This window comes from Antedon mediterranea, chromosome 6 (genome assembly GCF_964355755.1).
Source record: "Antedon mediterranea chromosome 6, ecAntMedi1.1, whole genome shotgun sequence".
NCBI classification, from domain to species: Eukaryota; Metazoa; Echinodermata; class Crinoidea; order Comatulida; family Antedonidae; genus Antedon; species Antedon mediterranea.
Genome location: NC_092675.1, coordinates 8,025,247 through 8,051,904, shown reverse-complemented (window position 1 = coordinate 8,051,904; position 26,658 = coordinate 8,025,247). Strand labels below are relative to the sequence as shown.

At 34.9% G+C, this 26,658-nt stretch overlaps 1 protein-coding gene across 1 annotated transcript; it reads right to left on the bottom strand.

The window, feature by feature from the left end:
* Positions 1 to 3,847: 3,847 nt before the first annotated feature.
* Positions 3,848 to 25,810, bottom strand: LOC140051958 (uncharacterized). The gene is made up of 43 exons (XM_072097315.1): positions 25,726 to 25,810; positions 23,940 to 24,016; positions 23,604 to 23,793; positions 23,273 to 23,380; positions 22,948 to 23,061; positions 22,386 to 22,496; positions 21,672 to 21,785; positions 21,415 to 21,525; positions 21,124 to 21,234; positions 20,892 to 21,005; positions 20,518 to 20,631; positions 20,061 to 20,177; positions 19,568 to 19,681; positions 18,979 to 19,092; positions 18,522 to 18,635; positions 18,261 to 18,374; positions 17,951 to 18,064; positions 17,751 to 17,864; positions 17,347 to 17,457; positions 17,016 to 17,129; positions 16,092 to 16,205; positions 15,752 to 15,862; positions 15,437 to 15,550; positions 15,058 to 15,171; positions 14,811 to 14,924; positions 14,308 to 14,418; positions 14,010 to 14,120; positions 13,632 to 13,745; positions 13,384 to 13,497; positions 12,883 to 13,005; positions 12,585 to 12,695; positions 12,207 to 12,320; positions 11,960 to 12,073; positions 11,450 to 11,560; positions 11,152 to 11,262; positions 10,774 to 10,887; positions 10,527 to 10,640; positions 9,494 to 9,607; positions 8,763 to 8,993; positions 7,987 to 8,208; positions 7,428 to 7,559; positions 7,165 to 7,281; positions 3,848 to 6,966 (listed from the first exon to the last, which is right to left on the bottom strand). Exons 1-43 carry the CDS (start codon positions 25,808 to 25,810, stop codon positions 3,848 to 3,850), a joined length of 8,139 nt encoding a protein of 2,712 aa, XP_071953416.1.
* Between the last annotated feature and the right edge of the window lie 848 nt (positions 25,811 to 26,658).

Below are 26,658 nucleotides of genomic sequence, written 5' to 3'. Positions count from 1 at the left end.
ATAAATGTTGAAAATAAACTAATTACATATTCATAAAATGTTATGTAAAACACATGCCTCTCTTTTTCAAATACGTTATTTCAACGCTTTTCTGTAGGCCTAAGCCAGCTGTTTGACAGAATGGTTAGTGTGTTAGCTCTTCCAAATCGAAAGAAAGGGTTCGATTGTGGATTTGTGAGAGATCATTAATTAGAATGTTACGTTAAGTTAATATTTGAAAGACAACCAATTCAATTCAAATTCTTTATTCATCAAACATAAAAAAATACAACAATATAATACATAATATAAGATGAAACGGAAACACATAAACACTCAAAAGAGCTTGATAAGTTGTGTCCCCATACGTACGTCCCTAACTAGCCTAAAAACGAATACTTAAATAATAATAAAAGCTAAATCCTGCAACAAGTATTTTTTTTAATTATTTGTAAAATAATAATAAATGATCTTTCAGCAATGATTTAAATATATTTAATGAGTTGGTACTTTGTAGTTCGTAATTCAAGTCATTCCACAATTTGGGTCCCACACATGACACAGTAAAACTAGTATAAGTACGATTACGTTTTCTGAGTCTCATTTTGTCCTTAGATCTTGTATTATGATTATGGCAAGAAGCATTTTTTATAAATAGTGATGAAAAACACACGTCCTGATTAGTAATAACATTGTACATGAAAAGCCCAATTTGGTACTTATTGATATCCGCAATTTTAAGAAGTTTCAATTTATAGAAACATTCAGTCATTGAATCATTAAACTTTGACCATGTTAAAGCTCGTAATGCCCTTTTCTGAAGCTTAAATAACTCATCTAGATAACTTGGAAATGTACTACACCATATCATGTTGCAATAACTTAATACTGGTTCAATGACTGATTTGTACATTGTCCAGAGAGCATTGGTTGGTAAAAAATGTCTTACTTTATATAGTATGCCTACATATGCTAGTTAAAACTAGCTCTATGAGCGTATCCAAGTTTTCGTGAGATGCAGATATGTTTGTTTGAGCAATTAAATATATCGTTAATGTACAAAATAAAAAGTAGAGGCCCAAGAATAGAACCCAGTGGTACACCGCAATTTATATCCATCAAACACGAACTTGTGTTATCAATAGACGTAAATTGTTTCCTTCCACTAATATAGTTTCTAAACCATGTAAGTGCCGTACCTCTTATGCCATAGTGTTCCAATTTTTTTAGAAGAATATCATGGTTGATGGTGTCATATGGAACGCCGTTTACGCAACATTCAAGACAGTAAATTTCAAAACATTTCATTCAAAACATTTCATTCAAAACATATCATTCAAAACATTTTATTCAAAACATTTCATTCAAAATATTCAATTCAAAGCATTCAATTCAAAACATTTCATTCATATATTGCGCCATTCAATTCATATCGATGCATTTCATTCACATAACCCGTCATAAAATTCATATCATCGAAATGTTGCGTAAACGGCGTTCCATAGTGTCAAAAGGTTTTGACAAATCAATAAATATTCCGATGGTATTTTCTTTCTTATCAAGCGCATCAGTTATTCGTTCAACCAGATCTATAATGGCCATAAAAGTAGAACTGTTTTTTCTGAAACCATATTGTGCCTGATGTTAAACTTTGTGATATAATTATTTACTCTAATTTGAACAATTTTTTCAACAATTTTTGAAGCGGTAGGCAGAATAGAGATCGGCCTATAATTACTGACGTCACTTTTATTGCCCGATTTAAAAATTGGAACTACTCTAGCTACTTTCATACTATCAGGGACCATGCCTGTCTCAAGAGAGAGGTTAAAGATATGTACAAGAGGAGATGCCACAGCAGCAATAATATGTTTTAGAATACGATAACTTAAGTTATCAACACCTTCTGAATTTGAATTTTTGATTTGACTATTTATTTCAATGACCTCTTATGGATATATGGATGGATTGGGATTGACTCTCTTTCATATATTGTTTAAAGTCAGAATTGTTTACATTTGATATATTGTCATGTAAGTCATGTAAATAAAGCTTAATTTCCTACTAAATAAGAAACCACATAAATACATTACATTATACATACATTTATATAATTATAATATAATACATTATGTTTTTTTGAAAATCATACAAATACGAATATGTATATGAGGCTGCGCGTTGATTTTTCCTAGTAAAGATCAACTAGATCCAGGGGTTTATAAATCAATTAATTTGTAAACGACATCCGGGTAGCTTGTTTAATCAACGGACAGCAGTTACTAGTTGTGTTAAAGTAGGCCTACTTTTTTTTTACATTTTAACTATACTGTTGGTGTAGAAAACAACCATATTAGTTATTGTTTGCATCTAACTAGAACACAGTACTTAAGTTATGATGGAATTAATTTGACTGCATATCAAATAGATTGAATAAGGTGGAGATATTTTGTATAGGCCTAAATGATATATAATATAAATGCATACTGATGTAAGATGTGGGAAGATTATTACATTTTGTTTACGTTATAGTTATACATGTGATAATGAACGTCACAAGTAAAATTCATCGAGACCTAATGTGAGAAATCAACAAAGTATAGTACAGTAGGTATGGATAGGCTACGCAGTAATGTCTGCACGTCCTACAATGTTATCCTTGACCTATTAATTTGTGACGTCTTAATTTTAAAAGTGAAACTTTAGTTGTTTACTTTCATTAAGTAATCAATCAATTTGTTTCAGTCACGTTGTCGGAGAAAATAAGAAAATGAAAAGAAAGAAAATTAAAGTATGACTTATCGAAAACGTTTGCATTGCAATGACCGGTATGACGTCATCAATGATATGATATTATGGCATAATAATTACATTTTAGAAAAGGTAATATTTTTGCCATTTTCCATTTGTCCTGGGGTAATTATCCTAAGAGGCTGTCCAGAGGGTAATTTTCCGTGTAGCTATTTTCTTTTCGTACATATGTTGGGGGCGTCATCATGAAACGTCAAAAAATAAAACATGAATATTCATTAGTCATATCCATAAGATGTGACGTATGAATTGATCTAACTACAATTCACTAATGTCTCCAACTTATGTACGAAAACAAATTACGTCCGTGTACGAAGGGGATAATTGTTTGACAAACTTTATTATCATCAACTTTGTCATATCTTCCTCCTCAATGTCTTGTCCTTGTCATTGTCATCATTATTGCAATAACTATCTCATGTCTTAGAAACTGTTCTATCGGCATGCTGCTGATACTAATCCCTGCCTCTTAAACTATTGCAAAATATATCCTAGTCCTACACCAACATCAAATAATGTCATTGAACAACATTTCAATTTGTTATGAATATTTTATTATTCGAACATAAGTTGTATAAAATTAGTTATGTATATAAATAAAACAATTTTAGAGCTACAACATTATTATTAATCACCATATAATTTTGAACTTAAAAATAATAATATTGAAATAAATATCCCGAAGCAATGGAAGTAGCCTAATCAGGAAATTTACACGGTATAGTCTAGAAAGTAAAGGAAAACATTTAAACTATATATAGCACCAATAATCAAATTAGACTGCGATAAATCACAGCAGCACACTTTATAATAGCCATAAAACACAGTTCAATAGACTACCGGATACCAAACAAAAATAAATATAACAAATAGCAAACCATTAAATATAATTACTGTAGCCATTAAATAAAAATACAAACGCCATTAAATAAAATATTAGAGTTATAACTGAATTGTCATTCTATACCGTCACCATCATGGCCTTCTTTATTAAAAGCTGTGAACACTAACATTATCTTCGTGAACATTACATAAACTCCATAACTATCTAACGATATTAACAATAAGGAACGAGAGTAAAATCTACACATGAACACGTGACCGGATCAAATGCACGCTGCGGTGGACACGTGAAGCTTCCAAGCTGGCCATCTGTACAGATGTAGTATTTTCTACAATCTGTAGAATCGGCAAAATGTCCGCTCTGTCCTTCTTCACATAGATCAGGAAGAGGTGCGACACAATTGTCCACGTTTCCTCTAAGATCACATTGGTCTATGGCTGGATTATATCCAAGTCCAGCTGGACATTCGAGTGATGTAGTTACTCCACCGGAACATGCGTAGTACTGAGAGCAGTCAGCAGCGTCAGGGTAATTTCCGTCAGGAAGCCCAGCACAGAATCCACTGCCTGGGAAGAATCCTGAACATTCTGGAACATTAGCTGGGTTATCACATAGGTTTCCGGTTTGGTTAAATACAAGACCTGGTGGACATGACAAGAATGTAGCAAGACCTCCAGCACAAGCAGCAAATATACTACAATTTTGAGGTACGCGGTAGTTGCCGTCAGGTATATTTGAACAAGCGCCGCTACCATCACCGTCTCCACGATCTCCTGAACAACCTGGCACAGTCGATGGAAAGTCGCATCTATTCTCTTGCGAATTGAAGGCGAGTCCGTCTGGGCATAAAAGCAATTGAGCTTGTCCACCACTACAAGCATAATAGGAACCACAGCTAGAGGGGTTTGGATAGTTACCATTTTGAAGACCCGAGCAGAATGCTGACCCACCTGAAAGCTCACATCCAGGAACATTGGAAGGCAAATCACAAGTGTCATTTACACTATTGTAGGCTGTACCACCGGGGCAGACTAGAGTAGCAGCAAAACCTCCACTGCAGGACAATATAGCAGTGCAGTTGTTTGCAACTGCATAGTTGCCGTCTGGAAGGTTATTACATTCTGGATCTCCACCGCCACCGACAAAATCTTCACAACCAGGAACATTTTGAGCAAAGTCACATTGATTATCAATTTCATTGAAGACTAAATTTCCTTGACAAGTCAATGTTGCTACTTGCGAGCCTCCAGAGCAGGCAATGTACTGGTTACATAATTGAGGATCTCGGTAATTGCCATCAGGTCTAGCTGAACAAAATCCTCCTCCTCCTCCACCACCACCACAATTTGGCACATTCTCTGGTAGGTCACAGGTACGGAATTCAGCATTAAAATATAATCCTGGGTTACATGAATGGAAAGAAACAATAGCACCTCCTTCACATCTATAAAAGCTGTTACAATTAGAAGCATCAGCGTAAAATCCATCTGTTCGACCAGTACACGTTACTGGTGGACCAACATCACCAGAGCATCCAGGTACATTTCCAGGCTGCTGACATTCATTGTCGGCTTCATTAAATGCCAAGCTTTCTGGGCATGCAAGTTCTATTGTTACTCCTCCACTACATGCGTAGTAGCTATTGCAATCAATTGGGTTAGCGTAATTACCGTCTTCACGTGACGTACAGAAACCTTGGCCTCCTACAGAACATCCAGGGACACCTACATCACACCTGTTACCAGTAACGTTGAAGCCTAGGCCAGCTGGACAGGATTGTACAATTGGGTTACCTCCTACACAGGAGATAAACTGACTACAATTGTTTGGATTAATATAATTTCCATCAGGGAGACCTGCACAGAAACCACTTCCACCACCGGCACAACCTGGAACATTGCGGTCGCACCTATTACCAGTTTGGTTAAAGGATAATCCAGTTGGACATACCTGGTATGTTGATACGCCCCCTGTACAAGAGAGAATTGCACTACAGTTTCCAGGAACAGCATAATTACCGTCTAGTAGCCCAGAACAATCTCCTGTAGTAGGAAGCTGACATCCAGGCACATTTGATGAAAAGTCACATTCCATTGTAAGTGGATTATAAACTAGACCAGATGGGCAGAATAAAATAGTTTCTTGGCCGGCAATACACGAGTAGAATGATCTACAACTAGATGGGTTAGGAATGTTGCCATCAGGGCGGTTTCCACAGATACCAGATTGAAATACGTTACATCCTGGAACATTCGATGGCTGGTCGCAAATATTGGCAGTCTCGTTAAAAACTGTTCCTTGTGGACACACTTGGTAGAATGGGAATCCACCAACACAACTCAAGATGGCACTACAATTTCCAGAAACAGCATAGTTGCCATCTTCTCGATTAAAACAAGCTGGATCACCACCAACATTAGTACATCCTGCCACGTTCTGTGGGTAATCGCAAATATCTTCAATTGGGTTGTAAGCTAATCCGGCTTGACAAGATTGTATGATTGATGTTCCGGATACGCACGTATAATATGATATACACGACAATGGATAATTTCCATCTGGAAGAACACTGCAGAAGTCTCCACCAACGGTTCCTTGGCATCCGTCAACATTTTGAGGACTTTCACACATGTCAGTGGTATCGTTGAATGCAAGACCATTTGGACAGACAAGGTAAATGGGAGTGCCACCAGAACATGTAAGAATTGCACTACAGTTTCCTTGAACAGAATAAAAGCCATCGTCACGTCCTCGACACTCATTATCTGCACCAGTGAAATCCTCACAACCTGGTACATTTATAGGACTATCACATTGTTCCTCAATGGGGTTGTACACCAAATTCTCGCCACATAGCAACACGAAAGTATTGCCATTACTGCATTGGAAGAATGATTGACAATCATCTACGTTAGGGTATAATCCATCTGGACGTCCTGAACAGAAATCACCAGGTGTTACAACGCCTGTACCAGCACAGCCTGGAACCAAAGACGGTTGAACACATGCATCTTCAATTTCATCGTAAGCCAAACCTGGGGCACATTGTGCAATATAGTCTATGCCTGCAACACATTGTAAGAAATTATTACACGCTCCTGGGATAGCGTAGTTGCCATCTGCTCGTCCAGAACATGGGGTACCGGTTCCAGTACCACCGCACCCAGGTACGTTTTCTGGTCGATCACAAATATCGGCAGTCTCATTGTACGCCAATCCTTGTGGACACGTAATAAATATCGGAATACCGCTTACACAGGCCACGATTACAGAACAGTTTGTTGGATGAGCATAATTTCCATCCGCTCTCTGATAACACAGTAGATCGGGATCTGAAAAGTAAGAAGTACAAATATAATAATTCAGATCAATCTAACATTGTCATCTGAATGTAAAGTGATGAAACTCGTAACAATAACCATCATGTGTTCGAGTTTACTAAAATGTATACGGTGTGCTCAAACTTATATATAATAATATAAATGTATACCACAACTTTGCAAGAAAGTTTTTAAAACAGTTACACTTACTGACATTACAGTAGAAATCAAATCCGTATCCTTGACAAATACATTTGAAACCACCCTCAACGGTCTGAACACACGTACCACCATTTGCACAAGGTTGTGAGTTACAAGGATTTCCTCCTAAAAAAGAATACGTTAATTATCAGATTATAAATAAACATTTTTTCTACTATCGGCTTAGTTGACACATAAATGTATCAATATTGATTAAAGGTCTAATAGGCTTAAATATGTTTATGTTTAACCATCTATGTAGGCTTACATACCTCCTGGGATGAAAGTTTCACATGTTGGTCCTGTATACTGACTTGTACAGATACAAACGAAATTTGAAGTGGAACCAAGACGTTGACATGTTCCACCGTTTTGGCACGGTTGAGAGGCACAGGGGTCAATAACTATAATAATAATAAGTTTTAAGAAAAGAAATTGTTTTGTGAAAAACTCAGAAGCATACATATGAAATTTTAAGATTTTAAAATTTAGGCCTACTTTTGGAAGAAACTGTTTCACATTTATTTATGTTATCATCATGCATTTGTCTTCACATTGATTGCTGCTGCACCAGAACTAGACGGACATAGTTTTCGGTGGTATAATAAAAACAACATATTCATACAGGATAACGAGACTGGTTTGTTTATCATTGTAGCCTACTGTTCACAAAGAAAGGAGATTATCTACAAAATATCGATTTTGATATGTTTGGCAGTATGCTAAGAATCAGAACATCCACTCTAAGAGACCAGACCGAGGCTCCACTTGTGGTGACCTCCTTGACGTCTATCATTAGTTAAATTGGTGGTGGTTTTGAATAATACTTACGGATTTCACAAAACTGTCCAGTATAACCAGAAGGACATAGACAAGCATTAACGCCATCTAAACAGGTTCCTCCGTTCAGACAAGGGTTAGGATCACAATCATTATCGTTGATTTCACAGTTGAAACCAATGTATCCCGTTAGACAGCGACAGAAATATCCGATTGTTAAATCAAAACAATCGGCACCATTGTTACACGGATTACTTTGGCACGCATCAACTCCTAAAATAAATAAAATTGTAGTTATTTAAAAATAAAAAAAAGTAATAAGTAATATAATAATCAATAATACGTTTGACGTTAACTTTAGAGTCCTTTGATTTTTAACCAATGTGTAACATATTCAACGTTTAAATTACACAAAAAACGCACAAAGGCCTAAATAGTCACACTATCAAATTAGTTTGACAAAAAACGTGTGTTGTGCCCAAATATGGTAGTGATATGCTTAAATATGGCAGTGATATGTCATTATCATGTCCATACAGCATATGGGCACATCACATTGTTACCTATGTCACATTAAGTTTGATAGTGTAGACAAGGCTTTAGTACATCAGTGCATTTTAAAGCCTAAAGCTCTGTCTACACTATCAAACTAGTTTAACAAAAAAGTGTGATGTGCCAAAATATGGTAGTGATATAACATCGTCGTGGCCATATATGGGCAGACCACATTGTTTTGATAGTAAAGACAGAGCTTTAAAGTAAAGTAAAGAAAGAGACGCTTGTGATTGACGAAATAACTTTTTAGTGTGAAACAAGCGTATAGTTACCTATCTCACAGACTGTTCCAGTATAGTCTACGGTGCAGCTACAGAAATATCCATTAACCAGATCAATACAAAGACCATTATTTTGACACGGGTCTGAGGCACATTCATCAATGTTAACCTCGCATCTTGGTCCAGTATATCCAGGGATACACTGACAGAAGAAGAGTCCTGCGCCAGAAATGTTTATGCATGTACCACCGTTATCACACGGATCACCGTCACAACTGTCATCTATCAAACAAGTATTGTCATATTTAACGTAAATGTTTTGCATCTCAATCAATCAACATTTCTCTTCAAGTTCAAAATAATAAATTAAAAATAATTTGATTTGTCTACATCGGTCAAAGCACGTTGATTGAATGTGTGATTACAGTCTTCATTTTAAAAATATATAGTACTGTTTTTGTGTTATATTTGTTTGTTCTCACAATAGCATTCTCAATTTTTAAATTATCGTCCTGAATTGTTGGGCGTTAGTTTCAGAAAAATAGATATATTTGTAACAACATAAATACTTTAATCTTATCAACATCTTTATCTTGCTTATCGCCCTATGTTGTGTTTAGTTAACCAATATTTCACCCAGTTTTTGAGCGCATAAATTACTGCGTGTTTATTATTTAGTATTATTTAAAATCTTTCAAATGAGTATATTGTGTTTTGTCAAATCTGTCGCTGTAATTTTAATATTTCTTTCATTATGAAATGGAAGAAAAGGTATATCTTACCATTTTCGCAGTTCACTCCAGATGTTCCTCCTAAACAAATGCAAGTGTATCTGTTTATTTCGTCAATACATGCTCCTCCATTAAGGCAGGGGAAGCTAGCACATTCATTGATGTCTAAAAGAACAAGGGAGGAGAATAAATAAGTAAATGGATAAATAAATGTATAAATAATGCGAAATGTAATTGATGGAGACTAAATATGTTTATTATTTATTATTTATTAACTTTTTACTAACTCTGTTAGTGAAGGATCTGGGCCAACAGATGGTAAATACCTCTAAAATGGTCCAGTCCCAATTGCACAGTGGCTGTGTTTATGTGGACTAGTACACCGGGGTAACACTAAAGATGTACTAGGGTCTGTAAAGTGTACATGAGCTATGTGTACAGTGGTTTATAGTCCTTATACGAGAAGACTCGTTCTACCACCAGAACAATGGAGCGAGAGAGCCTCGAACACTTGCCGTAATTACGGTTCCACTGTGTTAACCACTCGGCCTCTCAACTCGGGCACTCACTTTACTTACCTATGTCACAGTTGATTCCTGTATAACCCTGGAAACAAGAACAAACATAACCACCAACCAAATCAAAACATTGCCCATTTACACATGGATTTCCAGAACAATCGTCATCATCTAAACAAAAACAACAAGTAACCATGTAAATATTTATAGCAAAGTTTCTGAAACACTGTGTGTTCGCACAGATTCTTGATTTTCACAAATTGTGATAAAGATTAGATATTCGAAATTAGACAAAGAAAACTCATCGTAGAAAAGGTGGTGACAAAAACGTGTTTAGTAAGAAACAAGAAACAAGACAGTTAGTTACAGGTAGTGATGTAGAGGAGGGTGGTGGTGGAACAAAAGTCGGTAGAGAAAGTCGGTTATTGTACTCTATTGGCAGAAGTTTTCAAGGAAAAATACAACAAGAAGAAAGTAAAACTATAAAAATGGCGAATCTCATTTTCTTCTGTTAAAATCATGACTTATTTCTACTCCTTATATGGTTACGATATTCTAATACTCACTTGTTTCACAATTCCTCCCTGAATACCCCGTTTGGCATGAACAAAAATAATCATTAATCAAGTCTGTACATTGCCCACCATTCAAACATGGGTTTGGAGAACAATCATTGACATCTATAAAGCAAAATTATAAATTATTATTATAAACGTCATAAAACTACTTAACCAATTGCTATTTTATCGATGAATAAAACTACGTCGATGTTATGATTGGATTGATCCTTTATTACTTTTTGTATTGACTTACTTGTATCACAGTTTTGACCGATAAACCCAGCGATGCATGTGCACAAATAACCACCGACAAAGTCTGTACACTGCCCTCCATTTTGACATGGGTTTGGAGAACAATCATCAGCATCTAAACAGCGAAACAACAATTTAGATTATAGTATAAAAGAGGTGATAAGATAAAGTACTGTACTTGTGCATATTTTACTTATAGAATGAAAGTCAAGTTAGAAAAAGAATAATAAATCTATATGAATATTTTTTTTCAAATGGCAATCACAGGGGCAGGTTGAAATTTGAAAAGTGGATTTTGCAAACTAATGGTGATGTACCAGCAGCGTAATCAAGCCAAAAATCTGCAGGATGTGTGTCTTAAGGTTTGCATAATACTTACTAATATCACAGTTTGTACCAGTGTAGCCTGTGAAACACGCGCAGGAATATCCATTAACCAAATCAGTACATGCACCATTGATGCAGGGGTTCGGCGAACAATCATTGATATCTGTGAAAGTAAATTCGATTTTCATAAAACAATAAATAAACTGTATATATCAATCCGAGAAGACTTGTTACACCACCAGAACCATGGAGCGCGTGAGCCTCAAACCCTTGCAGATGTTATGACTACGTAATTACGGTTCCACTGTCTTAACCGCTCGGCCACTCACACGGCCACTCACTTTACTTACCTATGTCACAGTTGATTCCTGTATAGCCCTGGAAACAAGAACAAACATAGCCACCAACCAAATCAATACATTGCCCATTTATACATGGATTTCCAGAACAATCGTCAACATCTAACAAAAAAACAAGTAACCATGTAAAAATTTATAACGAAGTTTTTGAAACACTGTGTTCGCACAGATTCTTGATTTTCACAAATTGTGATAAAGATTAGAAGTTCGAAATTAGAAAAAGAAAACTCGTCGTAGAAAAGGTTGTGACAAAAACGTGTTTAGTAAGAAACTAGAATACAAGAAACAAGACAGTTAGTTACAGGTAGTGATGTAGAGGAGGGTGGTGGTGGAACAAAAGTCGGTAGAGAAAGTCGGTTATTGTACTCTATTGGCAGAAGTTTTCAAGGAGAAATACAACAAGAAGAAAGTAAAACTATAAAAATGGCGAATCTCATTTTCTTCTGTTAAAATCATGACTTATTTCTACTCCTTATATGGTTACGATATTCTAATACTCACTTGTTTCACAATTCCTCCCTGAATACCCCGTTTGGCATGAACAAAAATAATCATTAATCAAGTCTGTACATTGCCCACCATTCAAACATGGGTTTGGAGAACAATCATTGACATCTATAAAGCAAAATTATAAATTATTATTATAAACGTCATAAAACTACTTAACCCATTGCTATTTTATCGATGAATAAAACTACGTTGATGTTATGATTGGATTGATCCTTTATTACATTTTGTATTGACTTACTTGTATCACAGTTTTGACCGATAAACCCAGCGATGCATGTGCACAAATAACCACCGACAAAGTCTGTACACTGCCCTCCATTTTGACATGGGTTTGGAGAACAATCATCAGCATCTAAACAGCGAAACAACAATTTAGATTATATAAAAGAGGTGATAAGATAAAGTACTGTACTTGTGCATATTTTACTTATAGAACGAAAGTCAAGTTAGAAAAAGAATAATAAATCTATAAATATGAATATATTTTTTAAATGGCAATCACATGGGCAGGTTGAAATTTGAAAAGTGGATTTTGCAAACTAATGGTGATGTACCAGCAGCGTAATCAAGTAAAAAATCTGCAGGATGTGTGTCTTAAGGTTTGCATAATACTTACTAATATCACAGTTTGTACCAGTGTAGCCTGTGAAACACGCGCAGGAATATCCATTAACCAAATCAGTACATGCACCATTGATGCAGGGGTTCGGCGAACAATCATTGATATCTGTGAAAGTAAATTCGATTTTCATAAAACAATAAATAAACTGTATATATCAATCCGAGAAGACTTGTTACACCACCAGAACCATGGAGCGCGTGAGCCTCAAACCCTTGCAGATGTTATGACTACGTAATTACGGTTCCACTGTCTTAACCGCTCGGCCACTCACACGGCCACTCACTTTACTTACCTATGTCACAGTTGATTCCTGTATAGCCCTGGAAACAAGAACAAACATAGCCACCAACCAAATCAATACATTGCCCATTTATACATGGATTTCCAGAACAATCGTCAACATCTAACAAAAAAACAAGTAACCATGTAAAAATTTATAACGAAGTTTTTGAAACACTGTGTTCGCACAGATTCTTGATTTTCACAAATTGTGATAAAGATTAGATGTTCGAAATTAGACAAAGAAAACTGGTCGCAGAGGTGGTGACAAAAACGTGTTTAGTAAGAAACTAGAAAAACAAGACAGTTAGTTACAGGTAGTGATGTAGAGGAGGGTGGTGGTGGAACAAAAGTCGGTAGAGGAAGTCGGTTATTGTACTCTATTGGCAGAAGTTTTCAAGCAAAAATACAAGAAGAATAAAGTAAAACTAGAAAAATGGCGAATCTCATTTTTTTCTGTTAAAATCATAATTCATTTCTACTCCTTATATAGTTACGATATTCTAATACTCACTTGTTTCACAATTCCTCCCTGAATACCCCGTTTGGCATGAACAAAAATAATCATTAATCAAGTCTGTACATTGACCACCATTCAAACATGGGTTTGGAGAACAATCATTGACATCTATAAAGCAAAATTATAAATTATTATTATAAACGTCATAAAACCACTTAACCCATTGCTATTTTATCGATGAATAAAACTACGTCGATGTATACGATTGGATTGATCGTTTATTACTTTTTGTATTGACTTACTTGTATCACAGTTTTGACCGATAAACCCAGCGATGCATGTGCACAAATAACCACCGACAAAGTCTGTACACTGCCCTCCATTTTGACATGGGTTTGGAGAACAATCATCAGCATCTAAACGGCGAAAAAACAATTTAAATTATAGTATCAAAGAAGTGATAAGATAAAGTACTGTACTTATGCATATTTTACTTATAGAATGAAAGTCAAGTTAGAAAAAGATTAATAAATCTATATGAATATTTTTTTTTTAATGGCAATCATAGGGGCAGGTTGAAATTTGAAAAGTGGATTTTGCAAACTAATGGTGATGTACCAGCAGCGTAATCAAGTCAAAAATCTACAGGATGTATGTCTTAAGGTTCGCATAATACTTACTTATATCACAGTTTGTACCAGTGTAGCCTGTGAAACACGCGCAGGAATATCCATTAACCAAATCAGTACATACACCATTGATGCAGGGGTTCGGCGAACAATCATTGATATCTGTTAAAGTAAATTCGATTTTCGTAAAACAATAAATAAACTGTATATATCGATCCGAGAGGACTTGTTCCACCACCAGAACCATGGAGCGCGTGAGCCTCAAACCCTTGCAGATGTTATGACTACGTAATTACGGTTCCACTGTCTTAACCGCTCGGCCACGCACTCGGCCACTCACTTTACTTACCTATGTCACAGTTGATTCCTGTATAGCCCTGGAAACAAGAACAAACATAACCACCAACCAAATCAATACATTGCCCATTTATACATGGATTTCCAGAACAATCGTCAACATCTAAACAAAAACAAGTAAACATGTAAATATTTATAACGAAGTTTTTAAAACACTGTGTTCGCACAGATTCTCGATTTTCACAAATTATGACATAGATTAGATGTTCGAAATTAGACAAAGAAAACTGGTCGTAGAAAAGGTGGTGACAAAAACGTGTTTAGTAAGAAACTAGAACAACAAGACAGTTAGTTACAGGTAGTGATGTAGTGGAGGGTGGTGGTGGAACAAAAGTCGGTAGAGGAAGTCGTTTATTGTACTCTATTGGCAGAAGTTTTCAAGGAAAAATACAACAAGAAGAAAGTAAAACTAGAAAAATGGCGAATCTCATTTTTTTCTGTTAAAATCATAACTTATTTCTACTCCTTATATGGTTACGATATTCTAATACTCACTTGTTTCACAATTCCTCCCTGAATACCCCATTTGGCATGCGCAAAAATAATCATTAATCAAGTCTGTACATTGACCACCATTCAAACATGGGTTTGGAGAACAATCATTGACATCTATAAAGCAAAATTATAAATTATTATTATAAACGTCATAAAACCACTTAACCCATTGCTATTTTATCGATGAATAACACTACGTTGATGTTATGATTGGATTGATCCTTTATTACATTTTGTATTGACTTACTTGTATCACAGTTTTGACCGATAAACCCAGCGATGCATGTGCACAAATAACCACCGACAAAGTCTGTACACTGCCCTCCATTTTGACATGGGTTTGGAGAACAATCATCCGCATCTAAACGGCAAAATAAAAATGTAAATTATAGTATAAAAGAGGTGATAAGATAAAGTACTGTAAAAATGCATATTTTACTTATAGAATGAAAGTCAAATTAGAAAAAGAATAATAAATCTATATGAATATTTAAAAATCAATTGGCAATCACAGGGGCAGGTTGACATTTGAAAAGTGGATTTTGCAAACTAATGGTGATGTACCAGCAGCGTATTCAGGTCAAACATCTACAGGATGTATGTCTTAAGGTTCGCATAGTACTTACTTATATCACAGTTTGTACCAATGTAACCAGCAACACACGTGCACGTGAATCCGTTGATGAGATCAACACACGTTCCTCCATTCTGACATGGAATTGATGCACATTCGTTAATATCTAAATAACATTATTAATAAAGATGACGTTAATGCATTGCATAAGTAATTAGAAAATAAATGAATTCATTTTTATGGATCTTATAAACCATAAAGTTAGCTTGCTAGGCCTATATCACATTTCTGTTACGGTACCTAATTCAATCGGTGTCAATTCCCTGTGGGTGAATAGCAGATCATCACTCGACAACGAATTACTTACTTATATCACAGTTTATACCAGTGTAGCCTGGAGAACAAACGCAGATGTATCCACCAACCAAATCAGTACATACACCATTGGCACATGGGTTTGGTGAACAATCATCGGTATCTGTAATAAGGCACGTTAAAAATGACAAAAGGTGGTGACAATCTGTAGAAAAAAGACTTCCACAAGGATCAGTTAAAAGATAGTGAGAGATAAAATTGTTTTGTACATAACGCACTAAAAAAATCAACAGCAAGACGCTGTCTGAAAACACCTACCTAGCCTACATTAATACAAACCTCCTACTCTCCATTAAACGTTTGCTTTGCTTTTTATACATGTCAGTACTTACTGATTTGACAATTTCCACCAGTATAGCCGGATTGGCAACTACAGATGTATCCTCCCAAAAGATCTGCACATACTCCTCCGTTAAGGCAAGGGTTAGGTGAACAGTTATCAAAATCTGTCATTGATTAAATGATAATGTGTAAAAGCTTAAACAAATCATCAAGTTATTATAGAATTATGAATGCACATAGCTAGCTTGACATAGCTTTCGAGGATCACAACAATCCATGTATTAAATTGTGTAAAGACACCAGACGTGAATTTTTAAATATGTAAACGTTGGAAATAATGTACAATACAAATTAATGATAAACTACTGTAAACAGAATCATGGTACTAGTTTAGTTTACGTTCCTATTTTTTGCTGGAAAGATTACGATATTAATATGATTTCTTGAGCTCTGTTATTTGTTTATATGCGTTCTGAAGCTCTGTATACACTATCAAACTTTTTGTGACAAAAATGTGATGTGACTATATATGGACATAATGATGTCATATCAGTACCATATATTTGAACATATCTCTACTATATTTAGGTAAATCACAATTTTGTGTCAAACCAGTTTGATAGTGTAGACATAGCCTTACGCCGTCAAGCTTATTTTCCACTTGGCGTATTCATGTTTCCATTTCCAAATCCATCTCTACGCATGCCTCCTATAAGCTGACGTTTTCGATTCATGCGAACAAAATCGCCTAGTGGATCGAAAATAGGCTTTATTCATTGACTGGTGGTTTCTACATAGCCGTTGTAAGCGCATGTATGAAAAAGTGAATACGATTTTTAATTGGATTTATTTTTTGCTGTAAATAATAAATGAGACACGATTGAACCCATGATCGCGAGCCTGTCAAAAACATCTTAACAACAAAAGCTAAAATTGTATTTATAAATATAATATAAATAGTGAGTGCCACATACCATTTTGACATAGAGTACCAATGTAACCAGCAACACACGTGCACGTGAATCCGTTGATGAGATCAACACACGTTCCTCCATTCTGACATGGGTTTGATGCACATTCGTTAATATCTAAATAAAATTATTAATAAAGATGACATCAATGCATTGCATAAGTAATTAGAAAATAAATGAATTCATTTTTAAGGATCTTATAAACCATAAAGTTAGCTTGCTGGCCCTATATCACATTTCTGTTACGGTATCTAATCCAATCGGTTTCTGTTTATGACTATATAAGTATACACCTGTGGGTGAATAGCAGATCACTCGACAACGAATTACTTACTTATATCACAGTTTGTGCCAGTATAACCTGGAGAACACAGACAGAAATATCCACCGACCAAATCATTACATACACCATTGACGCAGGGGTTCGAGGAACACTCGTTAATATCTGTTGATACAAACAAAATTGTATTTACTATTTTTATTGAAAAAGATAAAAACAAATGATATTAGTCGTACTTTAAGTGTGTATTCTCGCATATTAAAGCTTTGCGTCCATTAGGACGTAACGCAAGGACGTAGACGCAACGTAAACGAGTTGACCAATCACACGCGACTAGACTGTTCCAATAATTCATCGCTTGAGATTGGTCAAATCACTTTGCATTGCGTTTCGTCCTTGTGTTGCTTCCTAGCTTTAAGCTTTAAGCAACCTAATCGTTGTAAATCATTTTGACTTACTAATTTGACATACTGTTCCTGTATAACCAAAAGGACATGTACAGAAAAAGAAATTGACCTCGTCATTGCACGTTCCACCATTAATACAAGGGTTAGATGCACAGTCGTCGATATCTGTAATAAATATAATATTTTTTAAATTTTAAATTATGAATTTGACTACCTAAAATAACCATTGTCAAGCTTTCAGTTAAACTCACTTGTTTGACAGTTAACACCACTGTAACCTGCTACGCATGTGCAGATGTATCCATTAACCAGATCTGTGCATAAGCCTCCGTTCAGACACGGATTTTGGAAACAATCGTTGAAATCTGTAATAACAAATTAGTTTTTGTTTATTACTTTTGTATGTGTCGCAAATATGTAATAATGAACAAAACATGATAATATATGGTAATCTTCCGCTCCCAATGTAATTTCTTTCATGACAATTAACATTAATTATGTATGTACTCTGATATGCCTATTTAACGACGAGGAAGCGTAAATATAATGATGATGACTTACTTATTTCACATCTATTACCAACGTATCCGATGACACATTCACATTCATAGAAATTTACTCTATCAACACAAGTAGCTCCGTTTAAACATGGGTTTGAGGCACAATCATCCAAGTCTGAAAAAAAATTAACAGAATCCAATATTGTAATAATCGTTTACGAGATTGGATTCATTTTAGTTATTAGTCCTACATACAATAACTACACGAATAAACCAACGTTGATATAAGTTGTTGATTCTAAATTTCTCGAAAATAACTAACCTGTTTCACAGTTGATACCAACGTAACCAGGAATGCATCTACAGATAAAACCATTCACACCATCAAGACAGGTTCCACCATTTTGACAGGGATTCGATGCACATTCATTAATATCTTGTTAAAAAAAAACAAGTAAAAACACACATTTTTCGTTAAACCACCACAAAGTGAAATGTGCAACGATATCGGCAAAGTGTACCGGTAAAGCTGTACACAATCGGTAAAATGAACACACTCGGTTGAATACAGACAATCAGTAAATTAAACAATCTATAAACACACACATTTGGTAAATTGTACAAGGTCGGTAAAATGCAAACAATCGGTAATATATAAAAATCAGGACGGTAAAATAAACACAATCGGTAAAATGCACAAAGTCAGGTAAAATACACTCACTTTACAAACTGCACACAATCGGTATAATGAACTGTGTTATCTATAGTATTATACCTACCTGTTTGACAGTTAAAACCAGTGTATCCAGCCATACATAAACAGACGTACGTATTAACACCGTCGATACACGTGCCTTGGTTTAAGCAAGGGTTCGGGAGACAGTCATTGATATCTAAATTGGCAAAGTTAGATGGACACGATTATTTAAAGAAAATGTATAATCATATCATAAACCACTACTAGGAACAATACCATCAGGTAGACTTCAACAGTTGATTAACAATATAGTTCTACGTTAAAAAGTCTAAAAGTCTATAAAAATCCTTTAAAAAAAAACATTTTTTTGTTTAAATGTTATTAGGATTGATCTGCTACCAGCTCAATTGGAAACTCTGAAAGCAAGAAATAACCGCGCAAAACACAACACATTGCACTTCAAGCAAAGCATTCTTCAAATTAATTTGAGGATTTGAAATCCATTAAAATGTGTCATTCATTCATATAAAAGACATTAGTTTATTTAAAATTGAATATATAACTTTTAAAATAATCCAAAAACTAAATAAATGATCATGGGTCGATAACGTCTACATGTTACTGCTTTGTTTACAAGTGGAGTAGCCTACATGTGTTTAAATTGTTCTTACTGATTTCACAATTGAAGCCTTGGAATCCTATTTCGCAGACGCATAGGTATTGGTTGATTCCATCTAAACAACTTCCTCCATTTTGACAAGGAGCTGAACTGCATTCGTTGATATCTAGAAATACATTGGAAAAAAAACTTTAGAGTAACGATGTATTATAATAATAATAATTTTGTGTGTATAATCTATGGCTGCTTTTTCCTTCTTCCATTTTCTACGCACGTTATCCGTACTCCAGAGCATTGAAATTGGCAAAGGTTCAGGGTTCACTCGCTCCTTGGTGCTGGTGGCAATTCAAAGACTTTAAACCGTAGGCCCAGTGGAGTACATCTTTCGAGATGAGTAGGAAGTTACACCGGTTTAGGCCTACTAGTACACATGCACACTGTCTTAAAGTGGCTGAACTAACATTTGAAAAGTGCCATGAGCAATGATCCATTCGTAGGAATCGGCGCTATACAAGAACTCGTATATAATTATTAATATTACTTACTTATTTCACAATTTATGCCTCCGTATCCTGGTGGACAGTCACATTGGTAAGAGTTTACTAAATCGTTACAAGTTCCACCATTTAAACAAGGTTGTGGTTGAGCACATTCATCGATGTCTGAAAAGGAAAACAAAATATATTCGTGTTAGATCGAAAGAAACATGAAGTGGAGAGTGATACGCGCATGAGTCAATTAAATACCTGCTTGCCCAATTTTAAATTCTCTGTCTGCTGCAACGATCTGTCCTCAGTGGATCTAAGACTTTGGCTTATTACTTGTTTCTGTTCAATTATTATTGTTTTACTTGCCATTGCTATGCAGTCTACTTTCCAAGAGCTGTCTATTAGTCTTTTCATATTTATATTATTTTCCAAACATAGAGACAATGTGTTATGCCTCCATGGACTAGATCAGCGCAGACTAGTGAATTAAATATCTTTAGAGGCGAAAATGTACCTGTTTCACAATCAGTGCCGGTGTAGCCTGGAACGCAGCTACAAAAGTAGCCACCGCCGAAGTTAAAGCAAGTAGCACCATTCAAACAAGGGCTGGTTGTACATTCATCAATATCTGCAAATAGATACAATTAACAATGCTAATAAAAAATAGTATTATTAATAATAATATTTCAATATCAATAATAGGAAATTGACATTGGAGCTCAGGATTGTATAAATACATTTAAAAAATGAATGGTGTAATCCTGAATTTTTTTTTCAGTAATACCATTTAGGCCCAAGTATAGGTTTTTTACGATTGATTTAAAATTACAAATTTACTTTGTACTGGCAACCAGATAAACATTTACATACTGTAATTTTACCACTTACCATCCTGACAAATTGTCCCAGCATAGCCAAATGGACAGATACACAGAAAGCTATTGATGCCATCAACACAATTTCCATTGTTTAAACAAGGGTTAGGTGCACATTCGTTAATATCTGTTGACAAATAAGTAAGAATATTACCGTATGTAAATAAGAAGAAAACTGTGGTAAGGTGGTGAAGTCAGAAGCCTTATATGTTTAAATGAATGTTTTATAATAATGATTTGCTTACTTATGTCACATCTTAGGCCTGTGTACCCTGGATTACAATCACACCGGTAGCCGTTTATCTCGTCTACGCATGTGCCAAACAAACATGGAGATGAGGCACACTCGTTGATATCTGAAGACAATGTTTAAAGTGAAAATAGTTTTGTATTTATAACCAAACACATCTCTAAGCCTCGTCAAAAAAAATCGTGACCTAAGAGAGGTATTAACTAACCAGGTCCTAAAAGAATATAAAGACGAATTTTGATAGTGAGAATTAAGCGAACACGATAAAAAGAATATGTCTACTTACTCTGTGCACAGTTGGTACCAGTATAACCGGAGTTACATGAACAAAAATAGCCGTTGTTCAAGTCAGTACAGGAACCAAACACACATGGGTTAGGTACACACTCATTTGTATCTAATAAAGAAACATACAAAACGTTTAGTATGAATGTCAAACGGTCAAACCCCTCCTCACTAGGATGGAATTACATTATGACATTCATGGTGACCTGGGGTAACAGGATATAGTGATAAAGTTTGTTTAATTGAAATAAAACTTACTTATTTGACAATTAACACCGGTGTACCCAAGTACACATACACACTGGTATCCGTTCACTTCATCCTGACATGTTCCGCCATTTAGACAAGGCTGGGAGGCGCATTCGTTGATATCTATAATACATTAATTATAACATTTAAATAATGATTATTAGTAGAAATGTTAAATAATAAAAGTGTATATATAATTGAAAAAAACTGATGATTTAAGCGGCACCGAAAGCACTGTTTATATATATAATATTTTTCATTAACCATCCAATTCTCTTTACTGTATTTCCACATATGACAGTATTCAGGAGGCATTAAGTCTGACACAAGCATCACATATGGCGCTATCGGAGGATGTAGTAGCTTCAAGATCAACCAATCAATTTAAGTCCGGTCTTGAACGGGCATGGTCCAACCACCCTCTTAAATTAGCGCCATATTCAAGAGTTGATGTAATTATCAAGAGGGGCTTATAGGCATAGCCTAGCCTCGACTCCGGACCCAGCACAGCTGAGCTCCGGAAACAAGTAAATAAGTAAGTAAACAAGTAAGTATTAATTAGGTTATCGATTAGTTAGGCGTATGACCTATCATATACGTAATATGTGCCACTGCATCACATAATTTGCCCTTGATGCGTCACAGATTATAGACACAGTACCAAGAATCGGCTACTTTTAACAATAAGAGTAAAAACAATAAACGACTGAAATAAACACTTACTTATTTGACAGTTTGTTCCCGTGTATCCTTGAAAACAGCTACAGAAATATGAATTTACTAGGTTAAAACAATTTCCGTTGATACATGGATTGGAACTGCATTCATTAATATCTGTGTGAACACAAGTTTGATTGTAGTACAGTATGTCAATGTATACAAACAATGCATGAGATGTACAAAAGTGGAGTGGGTTGCGAACATCCGTGCTATATTTTGGCGGTGATTTTGGAGCAATATGTAATATAGTTGGCAGCAGACTCGATCAATAGAAGAGACCGATCAATATGACAGAAAAGTGTGAATTGAGTCTACGCTGAATACAAATGTAATCTTGATAGGTCTATTTGCTAATATCTACCCCAAATAATAATATAATAATAATAAAAGCAACGTCTTAGTTAAGTCGAAAATGCTCTCCAGGTGGAATGCCATCCTGAGATGAGTAGTAGTAATTTGTCTTGTTTATTTTATTTCATTTATATGTAATTTTTACTTTCTATGGACCAGAGATTCCGAAATAAAATATTGAATGAATGAATGAATAATAGTGAATGTCTGTTACCTATTTCACAGTGTGTTCCTTGATATCCGAGTTGACAATTGCAAACATAAAATCCAAGAAAATCTACACAAGTCCCACTATTTTGACATGGATCTGATGCGCACTCGTTGGTATCTAAAAATTGAATAAACCATGTCAGTGGAAGTCCATTTCATTTGACGTTGGTAGTGGCGACGTCATGGTTTCCCCCCGAGGGGGCGTGTACCTCCAACGGAGGGGTCGCGGTCCCCAACGTAGATGAGAAGACATGTTCAATTTACGAACGTCCTGGAGACTCTATCTAACACTATAATTTATGTTTGTATGATTTGTAAATGGAACCTACCAATTTCGCACCGGTATCCTGAATAGCCAGTAACACAAACACATTCAAATTCGTTTACAAGATCATTGCACGTTCCACCATTCAAACATGGCTGCGATGCGCATTCATCTAAAAAAAAATCATAATTGTATTAAATAAACCAGAATCTAGATATACTCAAAGTATACAAAGAAACAAGACAACATAACTGAAGGAAATTAGAAGCCTATAAAGATATTGCTAAGTCTCAGCATCAGCAAGTTTTTCTAATATTACTTATTTACAATTTGATTATTGTTGTTGATTATAAATTCTTGAAGCTATTTTTGAAGCGCAAAAAGAAACCACTTACCTATTGGTTCTGCGCATCGAAATCGAACTCGATAATCAAGACAATTTTCTGGCTGATTATCTGCGTTCAGACACTCTAGACCTCTAGATGCCTCACACGACACGTCTTGTCCAGTGACTGTAAATGGCTGCCTAGAAGTAGTCTGACACTCAATCCCAAAAGGGAATGAACAAATCAGAAATGGGTTTAACTGAAATAAAGATTAAAATGATTCATTATAATAGGCATACAAGTCAGTGTATTTCTAGCAGCATAACTAATTTACATAAAGGTGATCACGTGTTATGTACGGCTAATAATAAACAGTTTTTTCTTCGAGATGATCGATGAACTTACTTGTCTTAATTCATCTAATAATTCAAGATCTCCAGTACCGTCTGGATCGTCACTATCAAACCATATTGTCCATTCCTCTGCAAAAGTACATAAACATTTTCGATAATATATAAAAGGTTAAAATCGATTATACGATTGAAATGTCAGTTATTACACATTAAATGATTCAACCATTCTCTAGCTTTACACAAACTTTTTTTTTAAATGTACCGGGCATATACAAGAACAATTATCAGCCAATGATGTTACAACTAATCCTATGTTGTAACAGAGCTAACATCTCCATTCAATTTCCTTGAGAATCGTTAAATCATTATTTCATTAAATGGGAGTGGGACGGTGGCTTTAAGGAGCTTTACTAATGAATATGATGATAATAAGATCTAGTTTAGTTCAGGTATGTATTCATATAAAGGCACACTCGATACAAACAAACAACTGTTGGCTTAAAAAGAGGACAAGTACGCTGAAGCAGCTCTTAAACGTTGTATTACTCAGTGATATCACTCCCAAGTACAATGACAATTGAATTGCACTTACATAGTGTGCACTACATACACAAACCGATTGACTGACGTCATACAGTATTAACAACTATGTACCTTTTTTCTCAGTATATAGGCCTAATATCGTATCTAAAATAATTGCAATCTATTCCAAACCACTTAATTAAGTAACTTTCAATCGGGGAAGAGTGAAATTACATTTCACTCTTTTAATAGGCAACTTCTTATTTTTGTTGTAATTATTATTATTTTTATTTTAGGGGTCATTGTGAGACAAATTTTACGATTATTGTTTATTGAAATATTGTTTGTTATATATTGTTTGTAATGACCATCTTTAAATAAATGTTTATTGAAACTTGAAGTTTCTTGAAATCGTATTTCTGTATATTATCTGTTTTGTTTTCAATTTTAATAAACGTAAACATTTCAAACTGTTTAATATGTGTGTGTTGATCACGTGCCACACCTGACCTGAAACCATGATTTGAAACCACGACATGAATTGGAATGCAAGAATAATCACCGCGGTATATGCTATCTATTAATAATTGCATGTTACAATTTACAATTGGAATTGGCTCTCCTCAGAATTTCTAGGAACGTACTCTTACGAACTTTCCGTGCAATTATTTATATATTTTTATAGGCCGACTTATAAGTGTAATATGGATTTCTCAGATTCTAAATATGCTTAAAACTGTAAATTCAGTTGCATACTTTAATTAAACAATACGCCAGTATAATTTGGTCATACCGTACGGTTAAGTAGCATTCCCAGGGTGTAAGAAAAGATAATATATTTTAGTTTTAAGATTTATTTTACATTCCCATCGCACACAGAATGAATATAGATGGTAGCAACTCCACAATAGTCACAAAGGAACAGACGAGATAATATAGTATAGTCTATCTATTAGTTAGCTAAAACTACCTTTAGTAATTTAAATTATGATTATTATACAATTACAAAATTATAAAATGACATAAATATAAAATCAGGTAATTCTCTAACATTACCAATACTGAATGGTATAACGATTACAATCTCTATTATATAACTTGATCAAGTGAAGCAGGGAATTGGTTAGGTTAAGAAGCAAAACAAGTCTGAGCTTAGTGGCTAAATTTGTTATAGGAAGAAAAACCAAATGATTTGGTTCTTAAGAGAATTCGTATTATATACCCGTTTAAAAAAGAATAATTTTAGGGTAAAAACACTTGATCAGGTAGACAAACGTAAAAAAAATATTTAAAAAAAAACAATATGAAGGCTTTACCTGAAACAACAACTTCTTCCTCTTGGGCTGATACAGCCGATAAAAATAATATACACAGGAAACACTTTACTGATTTGTCTAACATTATGATCCTTTGAGTTCGTTGCGGACCTGACCAGTGCGACCGGTTCCAAAACGTTAAAGATGACAAGAACAGAATAAACATTGATTTATATACACATATTTCTCTATAGGCCAATAATCCATTTTTATCAGGAAGCTTTGACGTTCCGATTCTATAGAAAAAATTGTTTCAGACTCCAATTGTGCAGTCGTAGCAACGTAAACATTGTTTTTTAATCCAACGTTTTATCTGGATTAATTTGATAATTTGCATGGATAAAGACAGTATTCTATCTGAACAACTTTGCTTAACAATGAAAAGATTTGAAGATTATGAATTGTTAGAATACTTCATATACAAGGTATTTTGTCTATTTTATCATCCTACATTGTTGTAAAACAACTTGTCGGTAAACAATTGATTAAGAAGAGAAAATAACTCCTCAAAAATAAGCGGCGAGTCAAGACTCTCTTGAAAGCGGCGTATACGTGACCTCAAAGTTAACTACAATTCTTAGCCTAATTTTCAATGAACTGATAGTATAATTAAATTTGTAAAAAATGACTCGAGTGCTAATTAATAATTATGGGTCAGCTAGGGTACTCTACCGGTATTGATTATCTATTTTAAAAAGCTACTAAATATTTTGTTTTAATGCTACTAAATTTGAAGGGTTTTTTGAAAGGAAACGGTGGTTGGGGTTATATGTGATTGGGGTGGGCTCTTAGTTTGGAGGTTGGTTGAGTATCTATATTTACTAAAATATTTATATCAGAAAAAATATCGGTTAGTTTAACATAAGCAGACTCCCCCTGAATTTTAACTAAAGCCTCGTTAAGTGAATGCAATCTCTGTTAAGAATTTATTAT